Here is a 21,506-nt window from a genome sequence, read left to right as displayed (position 1 = left end):
TTTTTATTTATTTTAGGCTTCTTTGGACGCTTTGGTCCAGTCGACTGCATTCTAAAGTGGAGGTGCACAATTAGATGTTACAACAGTCCTAAATCCAAAATTTCAACATTCTACGGCTAATCGTTTTTGAGTTATGCGAAATTCATACGTACGTACACAGAGACGTCACGCCGAAACTAGTCAAAATGGATTTAGGGATGGTCAAAATGGAAATTTCCGTTGAAATCTGAAATTTTTCGCGATTCCAACACTTCCTCGTACTAAAAATGATAACACAGTACGTTTATTCATGGAATTGTTTTCAGTGATTCGTTTTTAATATTCTCTATGAAAAAAAACGAGATTTATAAATGCAATATTAGAAGGTTGTGATTATGTAAATTGGCTAAAAAACAAGTACAACTTTTTGCCAATATTAAATCTAATTACGTTTTTAAGTTATTCAACAAGTATAATTCCCCTGCGAGCAGCATATAAACAGCAGGCCTAATTTAGGTTTATTGAAGCCGAAAATGTAATTTCTGAGTACCATCAGGATTATAGCAAACAAATCTATATTTAATTTTTTGGTTCAGATTTATAACTTATTTAAAAGCTGTAGGTTAGTAAAGTAACCGCCTCAAAAGTTTTAAATTTTATAGCGGTTGTAGATCGTACTACATTTTACTAAGTGTTATACTAAATCTCCTATCGAAATGGGTTTACCTTAAATTGCTTACATGTCAATATTAAAACGTAAATGCTTCATCTGTTTTATTTTTGTATTGTGTTTATTTTTTATAATGTAAGAATACTAAAAAAATAAATGACTGTTTTGTATGATTAACTTTACATCTGTTGAGCATTAAATTTGAGTTGTATACGTTCTGTACGGCTGGTAACATTGGAGTAAATATCGGTATACAAGTGTTCTCATTTGAAGTGAGGTTACGGAGGTAGTATAATTTTATTTAGTTGCGTTGATGAAATTTACAATATGTTGAGTTTCTGTAATTGTTCTTGTTTTATAATTAGGTAAAAATGATTTCATAATGTTAATTGATTTGATGATAGCTTTGGTTATCACTAAAAAGTATGTCATTCTTTATTTATATATCATAATTTTAAGAGATTGATTAATTGAATAAAGTAAGAGATTAAGTAAATAATTGTTAAAATTAATAAAACCACATGTTTGCCTGAGTGATAAATTAACAATACTGGAAAATAAGCAAAACATGGATAAACAATCAATACTAAAACATTAAAAAGAATCTAATATAAATTCAAAGTTTTTTAATGTTATTTTTTCTTTATGTTATTACTTGAATTACTTTTCTATTGCCACGATTCTGAAGATGTAGTTGTGATGAAAGGAAATAAGTACCAAGAATTTGAGTCTCACAGTTATATTCTTTTAACTTCATGTAAATTTATGAAACTAACTTTTTAATGTTTCAGTCTTAATTGTTTATCCATGTTTTACCTATTTTCCATTATTTTTAATTTCTTGTACACTCAGGCAAACATGCTGCATTAATTTTAGCAATTATTTACTTAATCTGGTCATTTCTTACTTAAGATATTTTATTCTATCCTGTGTTAGGATAAAGTATGTTTGCTGAACTTTTTAACAATTTTTTAATTAAATAACTTATTAGAAAAATTAACTATTGATAATTATATTATTATTTACTTAATTATATATAAAAGTATGTAAGCTCTTTGTTAATTTAGTCAATGAATGAATGAGTTTTTCAGTTTGTAAATAAATTTCTTTAGTGCAGGTATTAATCATTGGTTACCATTATAACTTTTCATCACTGAGAAATTTTTTATTATCTATCTTATTAAATTATGAAATCTTCAAAATCCTAAAACAATATTATCATCTTTTAATGGAACTTTTATCTCTATCCACAAATTTTTTTTTTAGTTAATTGTGTGGTTTACAATTGATCTTGAGTCTAAACCATTAAAATAATTTACATATGTAAAAAACTATTCTTTTTACCATAATTTACGACTATCAATAATTAATTCAAAACCCCTAAATCTTAGCACAAATGATATTTATTGTGACAAACAGTGAAGTTATTAAGATTATTTAATAAAGATTACTTGATAATGGATTGTTGTAGTTAGTTATGATTTTATAAAATAGTTTTGTTTTTCAGTAAAAGATAAGAATTTTTTTGATTCTTGTATATCATGTTTCATGCCATATGCCGTTCTTTCTGTATCATAATTGGAATCTATGCTGAAGAATGTAAATGTTTCTGTTTAATAGAGTGACAGTTTTGTAGTGTGTTTGATAACATAATACCCACCTGAAGATTGCTTATTTTTTTTTGTAGAAGATCAAACAATCAAGTCTTGACAAAGCTAAGTTACAGCTTATTATTGTCAATAACTTATGTTACTTCCAGCCCAGAAAATTAGAAAAGTCTATTTCTGGATAAAAAAATTATTCCAGTCTTACTATTTTTGTTCTTAATAGATCTAATTAAAACACATCCTGGATTAAGTACACTTTCTTAACTAAACAAAGAACCCTGCTGCTTGTTAGTAGCAAATTACCTAAATAATTTGAGAATGAAAGTCTTTATATAATTTGTAATCTCGTATTAAATAATCTATTGTTAAATTTTTTGAAATTATAAACTAAAAATGTTAGTTTCGTGAATCCATTACTATTGTTTTTTGTTAATAAAACTTTTAACTTATTTAATTAAAATTAATTCTGAATAATTAAGATCTTTTATATAAACTAAAATGACCTTTTGGTAATTTTTGATGGAATTTCTGTTCTTTTGTTTTCTTATTGTAACCTTTCATTTGTTGTGCTCTCAGTCAGTTATGATAACTGCTTGTAATTGGTGGAAATAAAATTGGTGGTGGTATGTTAGCCGATTCAATTAGTGCTGTTGTAGTGGTGGTGTTTTTCATGATATGGTTATTATTATTATTATTATTATTATTATGGTGATTAGTATGGTGATTTAATGATGTCATATTTTGTCCATTATTTGTAGTATTTCTTAAGGGTGGCAATGTTGATTCCCAGTCATATGAAGCTGCTGAGCTGCTGCAAATGAAAAAAAAAACCTGTTTAATAACATAAATTAATATAACTAATAGCCAGCAACATAAAAATTAAATCATATTAATTAATTTTATTTCAACTGATTATATTATACTTCAATCTATTTAATATTTACACTCAGCTCATGAATATCTAACTTAAATAGAAGAGAAAAACTAATTTTATTTCGATTTCTTTTCATAATAAAGTAAAATATGATTTATAAGAAAAATTATTGGGGTGGATTTATTTTATTGGAATCTCTTAACTGAATATGAATTACCAATTACCAATTTACAAGGATGTCATAACTTCATGCATAAAATATGGAATTATTTTCTGAGGTGTTTCATTCCATTCTGGTTTACAAAGAAATTAGATTTTTTAAATTTATTTGGAAATTAAATTTCTTATTAGATGTATATAATTATAAAACAAATGGTCTTTTGAAGAATTTATTTATTTTTTTTTATAATTAAATTTAGTATTAGTTCAGAGTATTTATATAATGAACAATCTACAAAATTATGAATTTGTAACAAAGTGTATGTTAAAAAATACATTACTTAATTAATAAGTTAGCTTTAATTTACTTTATAAAAACTGTAAATGTGATAGAAATTAAATTTTTATATTTGAGTTTTAATTTAAAATTGTTCTAAATTAATAGTTTCCAGCTTTGTTGCTGTAGTTATTACTACAATTTTTCACATTTCATCTGTTTGTATATTTGTAAGAGTTATGACCAGTTTTGTTTTATAAGTTTTATGAAATCCTTTATTAATTTTTATTGATGTTTGGGAAGTAGAATATATGTATAAATTTGCCATAAAACTTTCTATTTGAAAAGTAATGACTGTTATTTTTTGTTTTTAAGGAAGTGATGGAGCTGTGTGATAAAGTAAAATTTTCTACTTCTTAGCCAGCAATGGTCCTCCCACTCCTGACATTACTCACTTTTCCAGTCTATTTTTCAGCATCTGAATGTTAGATACCTCATTTTTTTTTTTGTTTTATTCCATCTTTAAGTTTAATGTTTGCCTCTCATATCATTCTCAGACTATTGAATAGTATGTTTCCTTTCTGAGAACACTATATATATATATATATATATATATTCTGATATTGATTTTTTGTAAACTTTTTTTATTGTTTACTCCTTAGACACCACATTTATTCACAAAATAATAATAAAAAGATTAAATGGAGATATAGAGGAAGTACCATCTTGACAATCATCAGTGGTGACTGGTGTCTCTGAAAACAGAGCCTACTGTTGGTGATAAAGTAAGTTTGTTTTTTGTACAGACTAAACTACTATGAACAACAAATTTTAAAGCAATTCTGTTTGTGTATTATTTTGTTTTCACTTTATTAATTTAATTTTATTGTGGGGCTCAGTTTGTTAAATTCAGTATAAAATAAGAAAGGTCTGTTCACAGAACTACTGATATGTTTATTTTAGAGTATGAGTGTATATGCACACACACACACATACACACATGCACGCATGCATGCGCCCCTCACTAACTCACTCACACAGTGTAAGTAAAGATTTAGAACAGGCACCTAAATTTCAGAATCTGAAAAATTCTGTAGTCAATCAATTGTTCTATAAGAAGTGTTTTTAAAAATCTGTTTCTGCAAAAACTGATATCACAAAATCTGTTACCATACCACAACCTCCACTCATTTCTTCAATGAAAATTGACATTACAAATACCATTTCCTACAATTTTAATCATATATTTCTAACTAGTCTTTGTTATTAAGGGTTAGAACATTATTTTCATATTCCCAAAATGTTTTTTATTAAATAAAAAAGAATTTAAAAAAATAAATTTTGTTATTTTAGATAACCCATAAAGAACTAGGTAATTAAAAACCCTTTATACTAGAAGAATTGTAAGGAATAAAGTAAATATGATCAAAAACTGATTCAGCAAAATAAATTTTTTAAAAGAAATATAGGCTTGTGATATTTCATGAATTGATTTTTGAAAATGTGAATTATGGCTTAAGAGATTTTTAAAACCTAGTACATTGACTATTTTATAATAATATTGTTTTGTTTAAAATATTCACTGCAAAGAAATCCAAAGTATAAAGGAACTTTTGGTAAAATGGTTACAGAAAATTATTTAATGTCATATAAAAGTGAAATTAATGTGATTTTTTTTGTTGCATGGACTGTAAAGAAAAGAAAACAAATATAACAGTAGTGAACTCGATTTACTTAGGAGCCAAGTAGACTTTTTTTTGTTAAATATATTTTATGACTAGACTGAATTAAACAGTTTTATGAAAAATCTGGAAAGCAGTAGTTGTCTTTCAATTTAAAATATTTTCAGCAGGTTTTGGTATTGCTGGTTTTTGTAATTTTTCTTTCAGAAGTACAAGAAAAGCCAAGAGATGAACATTTTGAATTTTGCCTTGATGGGCTTCAAAATGATGAAGTCTTTATAAAAGACCAGAATTTCTTTTTTTTTGGATATTCCTGTTTTAATTTCCTTATAAATATAGTTAACATTCAGATGACCTTGCTAGGTCTTTTTTAAGTTCCCCTGATTATAAGATCTGGGAAAATATTTGTAAGATTCCCCTGTAGAATTAAGTAATTTTAATACAGTATTTATTGCAAGTGATAAAATTAAAAATTTTAAAAACCTATGAAGCTGTTTTGAAACATATCTATCGCAACGCCCCCTGGCTGCTTATAACCATAAAACTAAGAACCTGCTCTGAGGTTATACATAGGTAATGCAATGAGGTGATATCTATGCAATGCAAAAAACCACATCAAATCAGCCCAGCCATTTCAGAGAACTCATGTACTGTAGCGCCCCTGGTGGCATATAACCATAAAACATATCTTAGAACCTACACTGAAAAAACTGCACCAAAATTGATCCAGTGGTTTATAAGGAATATGGTAATAGACATTCACAAATACACATACAACCTCTTACCCCAAATGCATATACTGTCTCCGTTCCATTGTGGGTAAAAATAAATTCAAGTTAATTGTACAGGTAACGTTGAAAATAGAAATATTAAGAGAAAGCTCAGTTTTTAAGAAGATTTCTAGTCTAGTAAAACTGGTTTCAACTCTTAAAATATGGACAATACACATCATATTATTTGGTAGGAGAAGGGTACAATAAAATTAAAATAAAATAACAAAAGGTTTTTAGAAATTACAGTATTATTATTTTTCTTAAATTTCTACGTCTTAATTTTTTTTTTGTTAATGTTTTTAATATTATAAAAGAAAATCAGTTTTATTAGTAAAGTGTTTGAGACAGAAATTATGTGATACATAAGAGGTTAATAAAAAATTTGATCTAGTTTTTTCCCGACGGGAGTCTTTCTCCTTAAGACTTGAGGGTTGGCATACCCGTGGCTGTAGCCTATGCAGCTTTTCTTCCAAAACTACACCCTGTAGTTTATGTATGTGTATAGTGTAAACTATACACATACACTACACCAAGAACACTACACGAATTTCAACATTTACTTTTACACAACAATATCCTACATTGTTTCTTTTTACACTTAGTCGGTGATATTGCAATACCCTACAAAACACATCATAACCCAAGGTGGAAACTATCGTGCTGATGGTAGCATGGCTCTACGTAGTGAGTCTTGAACGATGTCCTCTCTGCACCTGGATGAAACCAGTTGTATTTAGCTTAAGCCTCTGTACACATGGGCTCTGCAGAGGTGGTATTGTATTGCCTCCATACTTGTGGGTAATTCCCAAGTAACTCCTTTGATGGTTTGTGTCCATCTGAGAAAACCACCACTTGAAGTCATGTGAAAAGACCTTATTCAGCGTTGTGATAAGGATAAAATCTCTATTGATGAGAACAGTGTGACTGACGACGCATCCCGTTCACAGTATGAGAAAGCAAGATTTGTTGTTGTTAAAAACAATTAGGAAGGAGGCACCTTTCAAAAGATCTCACCTCTCCTGATAAATAAAGTGATAATAGGCTCAAGTGGTTCCACAAAAAAGTAAGAAATTGAGGGTCAGAACGATACTGCTTGGACATTTAGTGATGAACAGAGTCTATCACTCTTGTATTTCACCAATGTGGGTGGTATTGACATGAAAGCGATATGCCACAAATCCTTGAATACCAGCCGAGGAGTAATCGTTTGCAGAAACCTTTTGGAAATCTATATTAGTGAGATTACAGATGTTCTTTGCCCCCAAGGTGTTGTAGAGTTAAGATGGATTATGAAACATCAGAGCAGAATGGAGAACCTACTCCATTCCCTCTCTTATACAAATGTTTAAACCTTCCCACACCACCAGAGAAAATAAGAGTAGGTTACAATGCTATTCAAGTGCAGCCATTCATTCTTAACCCTAGGCGATGTTTCCAGTGTCTAAGATATGGTCACACTACTACTTCTTGCTCAAATGAATAAATATGCACTCAAATATATGCTTGAAATAATGAATATGTGTTTGATGTGCAAAAGAAGGCCACTTCAGTATCTTTTGACTATATTTTATTTACTTACCCTGTTGATGTTCTTAATGGAAGATCGGATGAATCAATATTTCTTTGTTGATTCCATCTGTCAGGTTGACTGCCAGTATTTAGACGCTGTTCAAATAGTGCATCTGACCTGATAATATACATGTAAGAAATAGATATAAAAATATAATTAATACTCTGTTCTATTGATACTTTATTTTAATGGTAGTGTAAGCATCTTAAGTAGTATATTAAAAAAATCCTTGATGAAGTTTATTGTTTAGAGCTTAGAATTAATTTATTTCTTAAACCTTTATCATTTCTCATTATTAATTTCTGTATTATTTTATTTAATTATGAATATATATACATAAAAAAATGAGTATTTTAACTTATCATATGCCTTAACATTAGCAGTACAACCAGTTCATACATTTTGCGGTGCATTTCTAGCTGTATTAACAATTTGCATTTATTTATTTTTTGGACACCAGTGAGGAACAGTTTGTAGTACAATTCAATATTTTCTTATGCCATGCAGTTAAGGGGGGTTGGAAAAGCTTTACCTCTAGGAACTCTGTATGTGTTCTTGTGTGGGTAGCTATTAAAAAAATATATATTTAAGCTGTTAAGTGTAACATTACTGATCAGTAATGTGCTGCTCTGGTCTGAACAGAAATGCCTTGATTTTCTGAGAAATTGTGGACAGGATAGACAATTACTTCTTGGAGGAGCACAGAGTTCTTTGGGTTTGGTTCCTTGTTTATTTTAATCATTCTTTCTCATTAAATATCCCATTTTATGATACTTTTCCTCATTTGAGTTCTATAGTTATCCTCTTATTTGAGTTCTATTGATACTTTACAATGGTAGATCCCATTCCAAGGATGTTGGGATATATGAAATCTTTGATCACTTCATCTTTGATGTAGTTTGTTGGGGGAAACATTGTAGTTTTCCCCAAAAATCTGTGGATTAACACAAATGTATGTTTCCTGTGTGGTTTAAGGTAAAATCAAGGACTGTAAACTTTCCAAAAATGTAATCTTGTAGAATATGACGTTAAAAACTATAAAATGCACCAAACAAATTTTTTTTGTGCGAATAAACCATCAAAGAATCATACAATTATATTTTTTTTAGTTCTTTCTTTCTTCCCAGAATTCCTTCATCTGTTCTAATTAGATTTTTCTTCTTTTCCCGTCCATTTTCTACAACTGGCCTTTTTCTGTTCCACAGGTATATTCAAATTATATGAGACCTTTCTAAACTCATCTCTGTATGAGATACATTCCTGAGTTAGATTGAAATTTTGCATTTGTGTTTTTATTTGTTTTGGTGTAACTTTGATGGTTTTTGTATTTCTAAATTATATCAGAGATTTGTTTGTTCAGTCTAGAGATTCATTCATCTTCATCATATGTCAAAGAAATTTTAATCTTCTTTTTCTTAATTTTTTTTCTATTGTTTTAATATTTTGATAGATTTCTTTATTTGATCTTAGTTTATAAGTATTTTGGCCCTTTTTAGGTTTGTGTATTTTTCTGAGGACTCTCTTTTCTATTTTTAATTTTTTTTTCTATATGTTAAAGTAAATTATTTTCGAATCATAAAAAATGATATGTTTTAATTACTGCATTGGAATGTCTAATTTTGCCACTGATGAGTAAATGAGTGTTTTATATCCATTTGTGTGTGTGTATGTGTGTGTGTGTGTGTGTGTGTGAATATTATGGAAAATAATAGCAAACTTATGGATAGTTTTCCTTTTTCCTTTAGTGCCCTCATATTCTTTTACTAATTATTTTAATGCTACGTTTATTAGAACTACCTTAATCAAGTTCAACTTCTTAATACTTAGTTGGGATTGCCATGTGCCACTTTTTTGCAGGGCTTATTTTTTATTTTGCTTCTGTATACAATCCCATTCCTTTGTCTTTATTGTATTAGTATGATTTTGCTGAAAATAGAAACAATCAAACACATGATGTTCTGTATTTCCAGTACAAGTGTTCTCCAGCTATTCCTAGAATACTACTCATGTTGTACATGACTGTCTGATTTTAAGTTTGTATTTGTTTTCTTTTAATATTTTTATTGCCTTTTTAAAGATTTAGGTTATAAGACTAATTGAAATTAAAATTCAAATTAATTGAAATTGAAATATAAATAAGCTATAAGTCCATTTCTTACAAAGATTAACCTCAGACAGTTGCCAACCTGTCCCAGTTATGCTTCAAAAATGTATTGTTGCAATTTCATAAATAAGTAAATACAAAAAAATATTTAACTGCCATATTCATTCAGAAGGAAATTGCATCAATCTTGTTTACTTTCAGTAATGTGTGGACACTGGTTTAAGAAGCATGTCTTTATAGGTATTTTACTTTCATTTTGTTTTATAGAATGTGTTCTTATAAAGTAGTACATTTCGTATGTAGAATACTGAATATTCCCTTTAGGTTTAATCTGTTTTAATTTTTATGACTGCATCATGGTTTCCTCTAAACTCTACTAACCTTTACTTTCTTTTAGATAGGTTAAATGCAGCTATCTTTGTTAAGATCTACATACAATTTTATCATTTGTCTTGTCTACTTGTAATGTGTTATAACCAAATGTATGCAACCTTATACGAGACATAAACTGATATTGAAAATTCTCAAGAATAACAAGCATCCTGTATTAGATTTACTTTGAAAGTTCAGGGAGACAGTGCTTTACACTTCCTTTCTCATTGAGTTGTTTTGTTATACCTATTGGAATGCAGGTGCTTGTTAGACTAAAATTCAACCTAAGTGTTTCTTTTTGTTTCAGCCATAGAGTCTTTTCTTAACTTATCAATTATTTTTTTAACTAAAACATGTTATCAACTAGTCTTTCTGGTGTTTTAGTACTTATATGCTTTTTAGTAGCATGTATTTTTGTATATTCTTCACTTTCTACCAGTAATTTTAAATCCAATAGCTTTAAGTGTCTCCAAAATAATCCCACATTTTTCAATCTTTTTATCTTCCTTTCTGAAAATATTTTCTGCATCAGAACATTTCTCCTTATTTTAAAGTTTTCTAAGAGCCAGTACGATTTTTCTATGAACTTAAAGATTTTTTTTTTTTAAAGATTTTTCTATGAAGTTAAAGTTTCTTTATGTATAAATAAATGCTTTATGTATAAATAAATGCAATATATATGTACATATATATTTGGAGTTGATCCAAAACATGTCAACTACGAAAGTTAGGGTGATAGTGCTAGGAAGGCAGAAAATAACATTCAAATTGATTATGATTATCCTAATGGAAATATAAAATAGTGTGAAAGTTTGAAAACAATAACCAGTTCATTTTTCGATTTATTAATATTGTAATATTCTTTGTACATTCTTGTCAAATGTTTTTTTCTTATGTAGAATTAAAAGTACTTTATTCTTAACAGTGTGACACAGAATTTATAAAAATACAATTTAAAGTATCTGATTAACAACAGAAATAATTATAGTACGTTGATGCTTGTATTATATTTGTATATGTTTTTATATATATATATTTTTTCCAAAATGGGAAAAAATTACTCAAGTTTTGAATTGGTTATAATTTCCCCTACTTTAAGAGAGCCAAATCAGGACCTTAAAATTTCTGATTAAAATAGTGGTAAACAGAAAAAAAATTAAGATTTTGTGCAGTATATTTATGGTATTGTTTTCTTATTTTAAAGCCCAGAATCAGTTCCCAAAGTTGTGATGTCGTATTAGTATTACACTGTATATAATAATAGAAATATCTATAATCTATACTTACTCTTTTGTGATAGGTGGAAGAGAATCATATGAAGGATAAGGTAAGCCACCTGTATCATAACTAAACGAAGTGGCGTGTATTTCTTTTTGATATTGATTGTACAATTCTTGTAAATCATTGGGAAGTGATATCCTACTTTCTGTAAGAAAAAAAGTTTGTCATTACATATATATTCATTATAAGTTATTTATACTTTTTTGTATTGTTTTTTTTTCTTTTGTTGCCCTACTAAAAATGATTGTACAATAATAGCTTGCTTTGCAGTTATAAGGAATAGTGAATGCATAATTGACTGATCCTCACCAGGACCTAAAATTTTCTATTTATTTCGGTTTTTTTTTTTCTTTTTTTAATTCTTAACTCACTACTGAAGCTTGAAGGTTTGTGCGTAGAATTGTGTCAATGAAAATGGAATATTTTTCATGTAAAAATATCATGACTAACCAGCTTTCAACTTAACTCATTTGAAAGGCAGAAGTCTACCCTACCATTAAAATCAGAAATGATTATTATGGATTTAAAAAAAAATAATTTAGAGTAAATTAATAAATTAATTATAAGTTTAAGTAAAGGATTTTAGTTATTTTTCTATTTTTATTTTTTTTTTAAGTAAGATTTCAATGTCAAATTGAAATTATACTTGGAACATCTCAAACCTTTCAAACTTCAACATTAAAAGAGAGTTTTGATTATTATCATTATTATTATTATTATTATTATTATTATTATTACAATTAAAAAATGTAATTATTTTAAATAATCTTAGAGTTGTTAATTAATTCATTAACTATTTTATGAATACCATATAATTTTAATCCATTTAGAACTTCTACTCTTCTACCTAATGACATTTTTCAGCAACAGATTTCCATCATCAGGTAGTTTTATTAACCCGTTGATGATGAAGATATAATAGTGAAAAAAAAATACACATTTACATAAACAAACATAAATGCATGGTTATGCAATTTGGCAATGGCAGACTTATTGTGATTGCATGTAAACTTATGGTTCAAAAACCTCTTAATCTCTGTTAATAACAAATTATTTTATTTATAAGTTTTATGTGTAAATATATTTATTTATTTGTATTACATTTTAATCACCACACTTTAAAATAATGGATTATCACTCCTGATAATGAGAACTTGTTCCTTAAAAATAAAATATGTTAACTTGCAGATTACTATGCTTTTTTAAATAGAAATAAACTGTCTATTCAAACAACTTTTTTTGTTCTTTATTTTTTATATTTATTTACTTTTATTATACATTTCTGCAGTATTTTTACTTTTTTGGTTACAGTACAGATGTAATGTGATATTTAAGTGGTACAAGTAAAATAATTTGTGTGTGTATTACATGTATGTGTATGTATATATATATTTATTTATAATTTAAATTTGCTTTTTGATTGTAAATAATTTCTGTCTTTCTTTTTATGTACAATTTAAAAATAGAGTTAATACCAATAAAAGCCAAATCTTTTTTTGGCTTTTATTGGACTAACTCTATGTCTACTATTCTAGAGCTTTCTTTATTTTCCTTTATTATTTTTCCTCCTTTAATCTTTATTTCAAGTCAGGTTTTATCCTCTTGTTATAACTGTTTTTAGTTTAAAGAATATAAATTATTATTTAAAATATGCTAATTATAAAAACTATAGTAATTAATGCACAAAAAACAATATTGAGTATCATACTTGAAATTGCTATTATTATAATTGTAATGTGTTATTATATATTTTTATTACTATAAAAGAGAAATTGCCTGTTTAAAAGAAAATCTTTTTACTTATTTACTAGTATTATTGTAATTTCTTTTTTAGATTTTCTGAATTGTTTTCTTTTTTCTTGTAGTAGTTTTATTACTAATATTAATTTTCTAATGTACATACATTTCTAATTTTCTTTTAATGTGATTTCAGTTAATTAGTATTGCTGTTATTGTATATATATATATATATATATAAATTCTCCAATAAGCTAAAATTAATTTGTAGGAATAACATTTTGTAAGTGTTTATTGTACTCAATTTTTGAGAAATATATTAAAAAAAGTGTAGTAATATATAACATTACCTTCCATTAGTTGTCGTTGTCTTGTTATAATATCTTCAGTAATACGTTGCTGTCTGTGAAACCTTTGTAACAATTCACCTCTACGTCTTAATTCATGACTTTCTACTAAACGCTCACCTATAATAATTAAATAATACATTCATTCATATATTATGCCTATTAATGATTTTTTTCTATTTCTACATGATAATGCTGTAGGCTTTGGTCAAGGTCTATTGAAATTTTTCAGGGTCCAAACCAGTCATACCGAAATAAAATTGGTTAAGAAGGATTGTATTACAAGTTAGCTTTTATTTTAGGTCATAATACGGAACCACAGAAATTATAGTAGGTATTAGCACACGTCATTGAAAACAAGTATAATGTGTGAAAAGTGTTTAAAAAAGCTAATTAATGATTTGTTAATATTTTATCAAATGCCATTCATTTTGCTTATTGATAGTTTATTGTATTTTTGACACTGAATTTTAAGATGGAATTATGTATACAGAGTGTATGGAACTTGATTATATTTTGCCAATTGATCCTCGTTTAGTTGACATAGTTGTTACTATGTGTAATCTCTGAGGTTAGTTAAAACATTTTTAAGCTGTGATAGAAAGAAAAAAAGAAAATTGTAGTATTTTGCTTGCAACCATTACTGTTTAGTAAAGAAAAGAACATGTTATTAATACAAAGGTCATGCTGAATTTATGGGCAATAATGGTTCTAGGCAAGATAAACAACTACCCTTATTTTACCCAATTCAGATGCAATCTCTTTATGGATTAAAAATTCCATCCTCTGCTCTTCTCCTTTCATTACTGTTTATTCCTTCTTTCATGGGTAATTATATATGCACTATCTTGATTGTATCTGTAGTATAATACTAAAATTTTCTAGTAACAACAAGGCAGCTGCTTATTTATTGGTCTTAGTGGGGTAAACTGTCATTGGCCAACCCTCTAATATATATATATATATATACACGAGATAATATTTGAGAAAATTTTAAGGCATTACATAAGAGGTAAACTTGATGGTTTCTTATGTTTTTGACCTGAAAAATAAATAAAACATGTCTCAGAACTGTGTCTGTCATAGTTTTATAATATCCAATGTAAAACAGAAAAATCTGGTAACAAAAACAAATTTTTTTAGGTTTTTAGGACAAAAACCTAAAAACCTAACCTAACCTAAAGTACTAAAGTATTTATTTATTTTTTGTATTTTTATCATCTTAATATAAAGTAAGTATTTATCATCGTAATATACAAGTCATTGCTTATTGTTTTCTGCAATAACTTCACCAGGGAGATGGAAATCTGGGTGAAATTTTTAATTAGCTGTACCTTAATAGCAAAGTGTCTTTGGAGATATGTTTGTATTAACATTTTTCCTTATTTTATGCTCTAGAATCAGTTCCAATATTATTTCCCTTTCCTTCTGAATCACTCTGTGTGTGTGTGTATATATATATATATATATATATATATATATATATATATATATATACTAAGTCTATTCGTAAAATTAAAAAGGCAGTTAATGAACTTATAGTATTTACTTTATTTAGTTAACATTTAAGTTACTCTTTATGTCAGAGATAAAACATTGCAGGAAGTTCTAAAACTTTTTACACATATGAGGGATATTTGTAATAAGTAAAATGAGCTTAGTTTGACTACTATTTGAATCCAGTAATAATTTTATTTTATTTATTTTACTCATTTTCCTGTCATTCTGGAATTTTGATTGTGCCCTTTTAATAGAATTTCCATTCAGTTTTCAATGAATGATGCTTACTTTTATTTATAGTAATTAGTTTAATTAATTAATTAAATCAGTTTAATTAATTTTAGTTAATAGTAATTCGATTCTGTAAGCTAGAAGACTACCCATCCTTTACCTGCTGATGGTACTCTTTTTTGGTTAATTTTTTTAGTTAAATTGCTGTGATACTGTTACATACTGTAGGATTTTGATTTCGACATGGAGGTACAATTTTTTGTTATAATTTTTAACATTCTACAGGATATCTTAGCTCTAATTTTTAGTATCTTTTAAGCATTGTAATGTGATTTTTTTACATTGAAATCGCTGATTAACATCCAATAAATGAGGGACCCAATAAGTATAAGCTTTACGATTGAGTTCTTAATCGTTATCTGAATAATATTGGGTCTGATATTCAGAATACTGTAATTTTATTCGCAGTTATGTATACTGCGTCAATCCTTTTGTTTTCTTATTGTGGTTAATTGCATTTATTCCAATTATTGTATATCACTAACTACTGGTAATACCAGCTGACTATTGGTATTGGTGTACTTCAGTCAAAATTAGATTACTAATGAAATAATAAGTGTATTGTAGTAATATCCAAATCATATGTCCCAATTGCTTAAACTGATGTATGGGAATGAAACAAAAAAATAACTGATTAACTGTACTGTGAATTAATAATTACAGCGTAATATATTACCTTGTAATGCCATCTTATCTGCTTCTAGTTCATGTACACGACATAATAAACTTAATAACTCCCTTTCAGTATCTGAATCTAATTTTGATGGAAGTTCCTGAAATGAAAAGTTTGTAAAGATCACATTAATTTTATATTACATTGATTTAATTGCATCATAAATAAAATTGACTACTTTTACATTAAATTTTGAAGGGCACTAATTTTGTTAGGGAATTTTAAATAGCAGTTAGTTATGGAATTCTACTAAAATTGAAAAAATAATTATAAAATTTTGAACATGTGAAGCAAGATTTTTATTTAAAACAATTATTACTCTATATTACTGTTCTGATATTAATACATTATTATTCTAGCTCTGCAGCTTATAAATTATACCTGATCCTTTGGTTTATAGATGTTGCTCTCCTCTTGTTGAGTGGCTACCATTCTATCAATTTAGGTAGTGTTATCATATAATGAAAGAAAAGCATGTGATTCATAAAGTGCAGTGATCTTCTTATTCAAGGCTTAAATCATTTGCTGCCAAAATTGTTTTAGTATACCTACCTATTAAGAATCTATCTGAGAAAGAATTATTGACTTTTTAATTCAAACTATTACTTAATAGTACTTCATAAAAATAGGGATTTCAGGATTATAATTTATTTCAGAAAATCTTTTGTTTGTATTTCAGTTTTATCATATTTGCCTAAATTTCCTTTAAACTTATCTTATGAGTAAGTCACAAAAAATGGAGGCAAATCATGGCAAAAATTCCCCTGTAGTTTGTCATTGTTTATATTACTTTTATGTGTATTTTTAAAACTTAATAATTATATGTTATTTTAAAAACATGTGCTATAGGACCTATTCATTATAATACTGAAAATTTTTCTTTGCCGTATTTTAATTTGCATTAACTGCTATGGTTGTTAATCACCAATAAATACCAACACTGGGCCATAATCATTATACCAACTGCACTTATAATTATTTAATTTTGATGGTCTATATGACTGGTTTATGAGGTTTTGTAAGTGTGGTTTAGACCACTGGCATTTTGTCATTGCTAAACTTTCTTCAGGTTTCCAGGTTGCTGCTTTTTAAAATGTTTTTAAAATGGTAATTTAAAATTTAGTTTACCATCTTACCAAAACACTCAGGTGATTAATAACAAAAAAAAAGAAAAAAATAGTGTAGGAATATTGTAAGAAATTGTGCAAAAATAGTGCGTTTTCTGGCTGTGATAACTTAATTACATTTTCTAGTAGTGCTGCTCGCTGTCTACACTGGTCAAGGTCTCTGACTGTTGCAGATCTCAAAGCAACATATCGTTCTTGTTCTCGCTCTATATAACTTAATTCAGACCATGCTTGATGTATATTCAATTCATTGTTGTCATTCCAGTCAGCTGTATTGTTTTAACAAATAAAAACAGATCATTTACATTTAATATGGCTTTAACATTAAGAAATAAATGGATTACATACAAGTACTAAAATAAAGTTATTTGTGGTATTATTTTTGTATGTTATATTTTAGAATTACCTAATTATAAATTAGTGCGTTTTAAATGTATTTTTTCCATTAAAAATAAATTCCTGCCTGTTTATTAGTGCTGTAACTGCAATGACTAGATGACTTGATGTAAGATACAATTTACACATGAAGATTGTATAACAATCTCATGATTAACAAGCACCATATGTCGTGAATATCAGAGAAAATGAGATTTAAGTGTTGCCCATTACTCTGAAACCTCAGGAATTTTGAGTTATTTATACAGTAGGTTTCTTTGTGGCTTACTTTATTTTCATTTCAGTGTTTTGTCTATAACATTACATACTTTTTCAATTGGTGTAAACAGGTTTATTATTTTTTTTTAATTACTTCTTTAATTTTCCTCACTTTTATTATAAATTAGTAGTTTTGAGGGAAGAAAATGAACAATTCTACATTTGGTAGTGGAAGGTGCTTTTAAAGTATTTATTTATTTTTTGTATTTTTATCATCTTAATATAAAATATATTTCAGATACACTGATAAACTTTCTAATTTGCTACATATATGTAATACATTCATATTAAAATTATTCAGACCAATCATATATCAATTTTATTTTTATTTTTTTTTATTAATTTTAGATTATACCGTCTCAAAACAGTCTGTTAGTCAAATTAGAGTTCAACTGTTGGTCTTGCAAGTAATCAAACTGACAATACTATCATATTTGATAACAATGCTCTTAATTATCCTTAATGGTAAAATTAAATTTGAAACATGAGCATACAAGTCCAACCAAAATTACCTTTAACTTCAAATGGAAATGAACTTTGATCCAATTATTAATTGTATTTGATAAGGAAGAAAGGACAGTAATTTGCCAGGTTAGTCAAGTGGTCATATTTTTTTAATATTCAAAAGCTGTTTTTATTATATGAAGCAGCCAGGGAATAAGGACACTGAAGTTTTCATATGTGTTTTTAAATCCTACAATCAGAGAAAACTTGTGTCTTAAATTAATGATAGTAGGCAAGAATTTTATCTCTTAATCTTTAAAACATTTTTTGATTGTATAATTTTGTTATAGGTTTATTCTAAAGAAAGCATGTTGCAGAAAACCAAAATATGTGAAAATATTATTTTAAAATGTCTCTTAATAGAGGTGAGCTGCATTTGCTATCAAAGAAGGAAAGTAAATATTGTACATCTATCATCTTTTTGTTTAAAGGAAATGAAAAATTGAAACTAGAATTTTATGATTGAACTAGATTCTTGAAAGGTAATGAAATGGTTCATTTTCTAATACTTTATTTTTATATTTTTTACTATTATGGTTGGTTGTTTACATTATTTTAATGACTTCTTTATATAATATTTTCCTTTTATAGTTTTTGTAATATATAAGGTATGGACTTAAATTAAAAAATCAGAGAGTGTTGTCATCGATCATAATCTTGAAGTTAATAAAATTGTTTTTGACATTTTTACCATTATAATGAGGTTCATCTCTTGGTGAATGATACGTTGAATGGTATAAGGAATTTTCATTGTCATTTGGTCTATTATGTCTGTGATACAAACGATTATGTTGTGACTCCCAATGGCTGATAATCTGATGTTGCCTTTCAGCTTCTACACCTAAAGACAATAGATGTCCATCAATATCCATCAGTCTTCTCCTAAAATTTAAAAATAAAAAAATATTTGTAGTATTAAAATAATTTTTTTTGTAGTCAAATGAAGCATAATTATTTATTTTAAAAAATTCAATATATATATGTATAGATTAAATGAACACAATTGAAAGTTTGATAAAACATTACAGAACATGACAAAATGAAACATTACAGAACTTCACAAAAAGTAACCTTTTCCTTTTCCCCTTTCTACCTTTTTCCTTTCCCCTTTACTTTCCCATTTTCCTTTTTCCCACATTCATTTTTACCATGTTCCCTTTCCCCTTTTCCATTTCACCATTTCCCCCATTTCATGATCTCTGTAAATTATTTGCAAATATATTTTATTTGTTGTTATCATTGCTTACAACTGAATTATACTATTGCAATGATTGTAGGTAAATTTGATTTTGATATTCAAATTAAAACTTCTGTTATTTACAATAAGTTTGTCAAAAATATATATATTTTTTAAATTTTGAAGAGGCCTTCAACTCTTTCTTAATAATAAATTAATTTTAATAAGTTTTACTGCAAAGTCAGGCAGATTGTTTATGATGATTCATCAAAGGAATTTAAACTTTGCAATGGATGAATGGGTTGTAATTTCTACTGTTTGACTTTTTGTCAAATATTTGCAATCAGCAGCCATGAATTTATGTGCTTTCAAGTGTGGTAATGAAAATAACAGGAAATTAATATTACACAGGCTTAAAATTATCTTGTCAAAGATACAATGTGGATGGATAATAATATCTGATGCAAACTAAGGAGAATTTGAATTCTCTATCTGAAGTAGCCAAGGAAAATACTTTATTCAGATTACATAATTGTAGATTGCGTAAACATAATTTATTTTTATACATTATTTTGAAATGGTAACCTTGCTGTTCCATCTTTTTTTATTTAGGTTTATCAGATTAATGTTTTTTAAAAACTCATGAACAACACAGTATTTTTCATGTAAAAGGAAACATTTTAATTTAAATTAAAATAAAATCATCGGAAAAATCTTTTAGATTATAAGTAATTTATTTAAAATAGAAGTTAAAATTCCTATTATGTTTCATCTGCAAGAATGGATTATTGTAGGCTAAATTGTTCTGTATCTAATGCAAAAGTAATTGTTTTTTGGTTTGAAACAAGTGAATGTTGCTTTTTTTAGGAAGAAAATTACTTTAAAAGAAATGTTTCAGACCTATAAATTTAAACTCTTGCACTTGTCAGAATTTTTACTTTACTTAATTTTATAAGTTAACATGAATCACATTTATTGGCATCTCATAAAGACCTGCCCATTTTCATATTATGAAAATTCAGTCTGACTCATGTAATCCCAAGTTGTAATATATTTTAGATTGCAGTATTATAATAAAATTTAACTTATAGTAAACTTAGCGATTGATTAAGATGTTTCAAAGTGAAATAATTTGGTATCCTATAAAGAATTAAAAAAAAATTTATGCTAAGGGTTGCAGGAATATTACTGTTAGCTTAAATGAGAATATCATCCACACAATTATAGTGTATGTAATATCTGAAGCGTGCGTCCGTAGTATGCTATGACATCCCCTCCACTGTTCTTAACATCACTCAGCATCTTCTCACACCAGCAGCCAAAGTAATGTATTCCAAAAGTCATATCAGTTAATTTGCAATGATTTGCAAATTAATTATATCTAATTAATTAATCCATATCTAATTATAACATCATTATTGTAGTAATGAAATATGTTATGGTAATTTGCTATTAAAAAATAAAATTATACCTTAATATTTTGTTCAAATTGTATATGAAGTAATTTATTTATTTCTTGAAAGTATATGTTTTTTCAAGTATGTTGAATTAAGGTTTTTCTATAAATAGACATAAGAATGACGTATTACAGAAGTATATTAAATAAGTTGTTTATTTATTATAGGCTATAATGTTAGGATTTTCTTTGATTGCATAATTATTTATGAAAATTATTTCATAATAGCACGTACGCACCAATAACAGTATTCTTTTGAGCTTTGTAGGCCTACAAAACTACAAAATAAAAATATTAAATTGTACAAAAAAAATCATAAATAAATAAAGTGTTAAAGAAATGTAAGTAAAAGTAACATTACTTTTATAATCATTATTAAATCATTTATTAATTATAATCATTATTAAATTTATTATTAAAAAATATATGAATACTACAAAAATATTAAGTTCATACTATAATAAACATAAAATTAATTTTATTAAAACGTTAATTTGTACCATAATTTATTAATGTAAAACATAAAATGATTTCATACAAAATAATTTATACAGTAGCTCAAATAAATATAAATACAGTAAAATAAATAAATAACAGATGAAATAAATAATTTATAATTAAATGACAGATTTAGATAAATAAATAACAGCAAAACTAAATGAATAAACAATAATAAAAAAATAATAATAAAT

General features: G+C 26.8%; 1 protein-coding gene across 1 annotated transcript in view; it reads right to left on the bottom strand.

The window, feature by feature from the left end:
* Positions 1 to 2,034: 2,034 nt before the first annotated feature.
* The window catches only part of LOC142330029 (kinesin-like protein KIF19), a 106,145-nt gene continuing 86,673 nt past the window's right edge, over positions 2,035 to 21,506 (bottom strand). Inside the window, exons 11-17 of the mRNA XM_075375042.1 lie at positions 18,873 to 19,063; positions 17,141 to 17,292; positions 15,900 to 15,996; positions 13,436 to 13,552; positions 11,355 to 11,493; positions 7,601 to 7,708; positions 2,035 to 3,067 (exon numbers count right to left, since the gene is read on the bottom strand). Coding sequence (XP_075231157.1) covers positions 2,833 to 3,067; positions 7,601 to 7,708; positions 11,355 to 11,493; positions 13,436 to 13,552; positions 15,900 to 15,996; positions 17,141 to 17,292; positions 18,873 to 19,063 — 1,039 coding nt within the window. The 3' untranslated portion in view covers positions 2,035 to 2,832. The remainder of the gene's footprint in view (positions 3,068 to 7,600; positions 7,709 to 11,354; positions 11,494 to 13,435; positions 13,553 to 15,899; positions 15,997 to 17,140; positions 17,293 to 18,872; positions 19,064 to 21,506) is intronic.

Source organism: Lycorma delicatula, chromosome 9, assembly GCF_047948215.1.
Source record: "Lycorma delicatula isolate Av1 chromosome 9, ASM4794821v1, whole genome shotgun sequence".
NCBI lineage: Eukaryota > Metazoa > Arthropoda > Insecta > Hemiptera > Fulgoridae > Lycorma > Lycorma delicatula.
The sequence above is the reverse complement of the archived record's forward strand: the minus strand, read 5'-3'. Positions and strand labels throughout refer to the sequence as shown.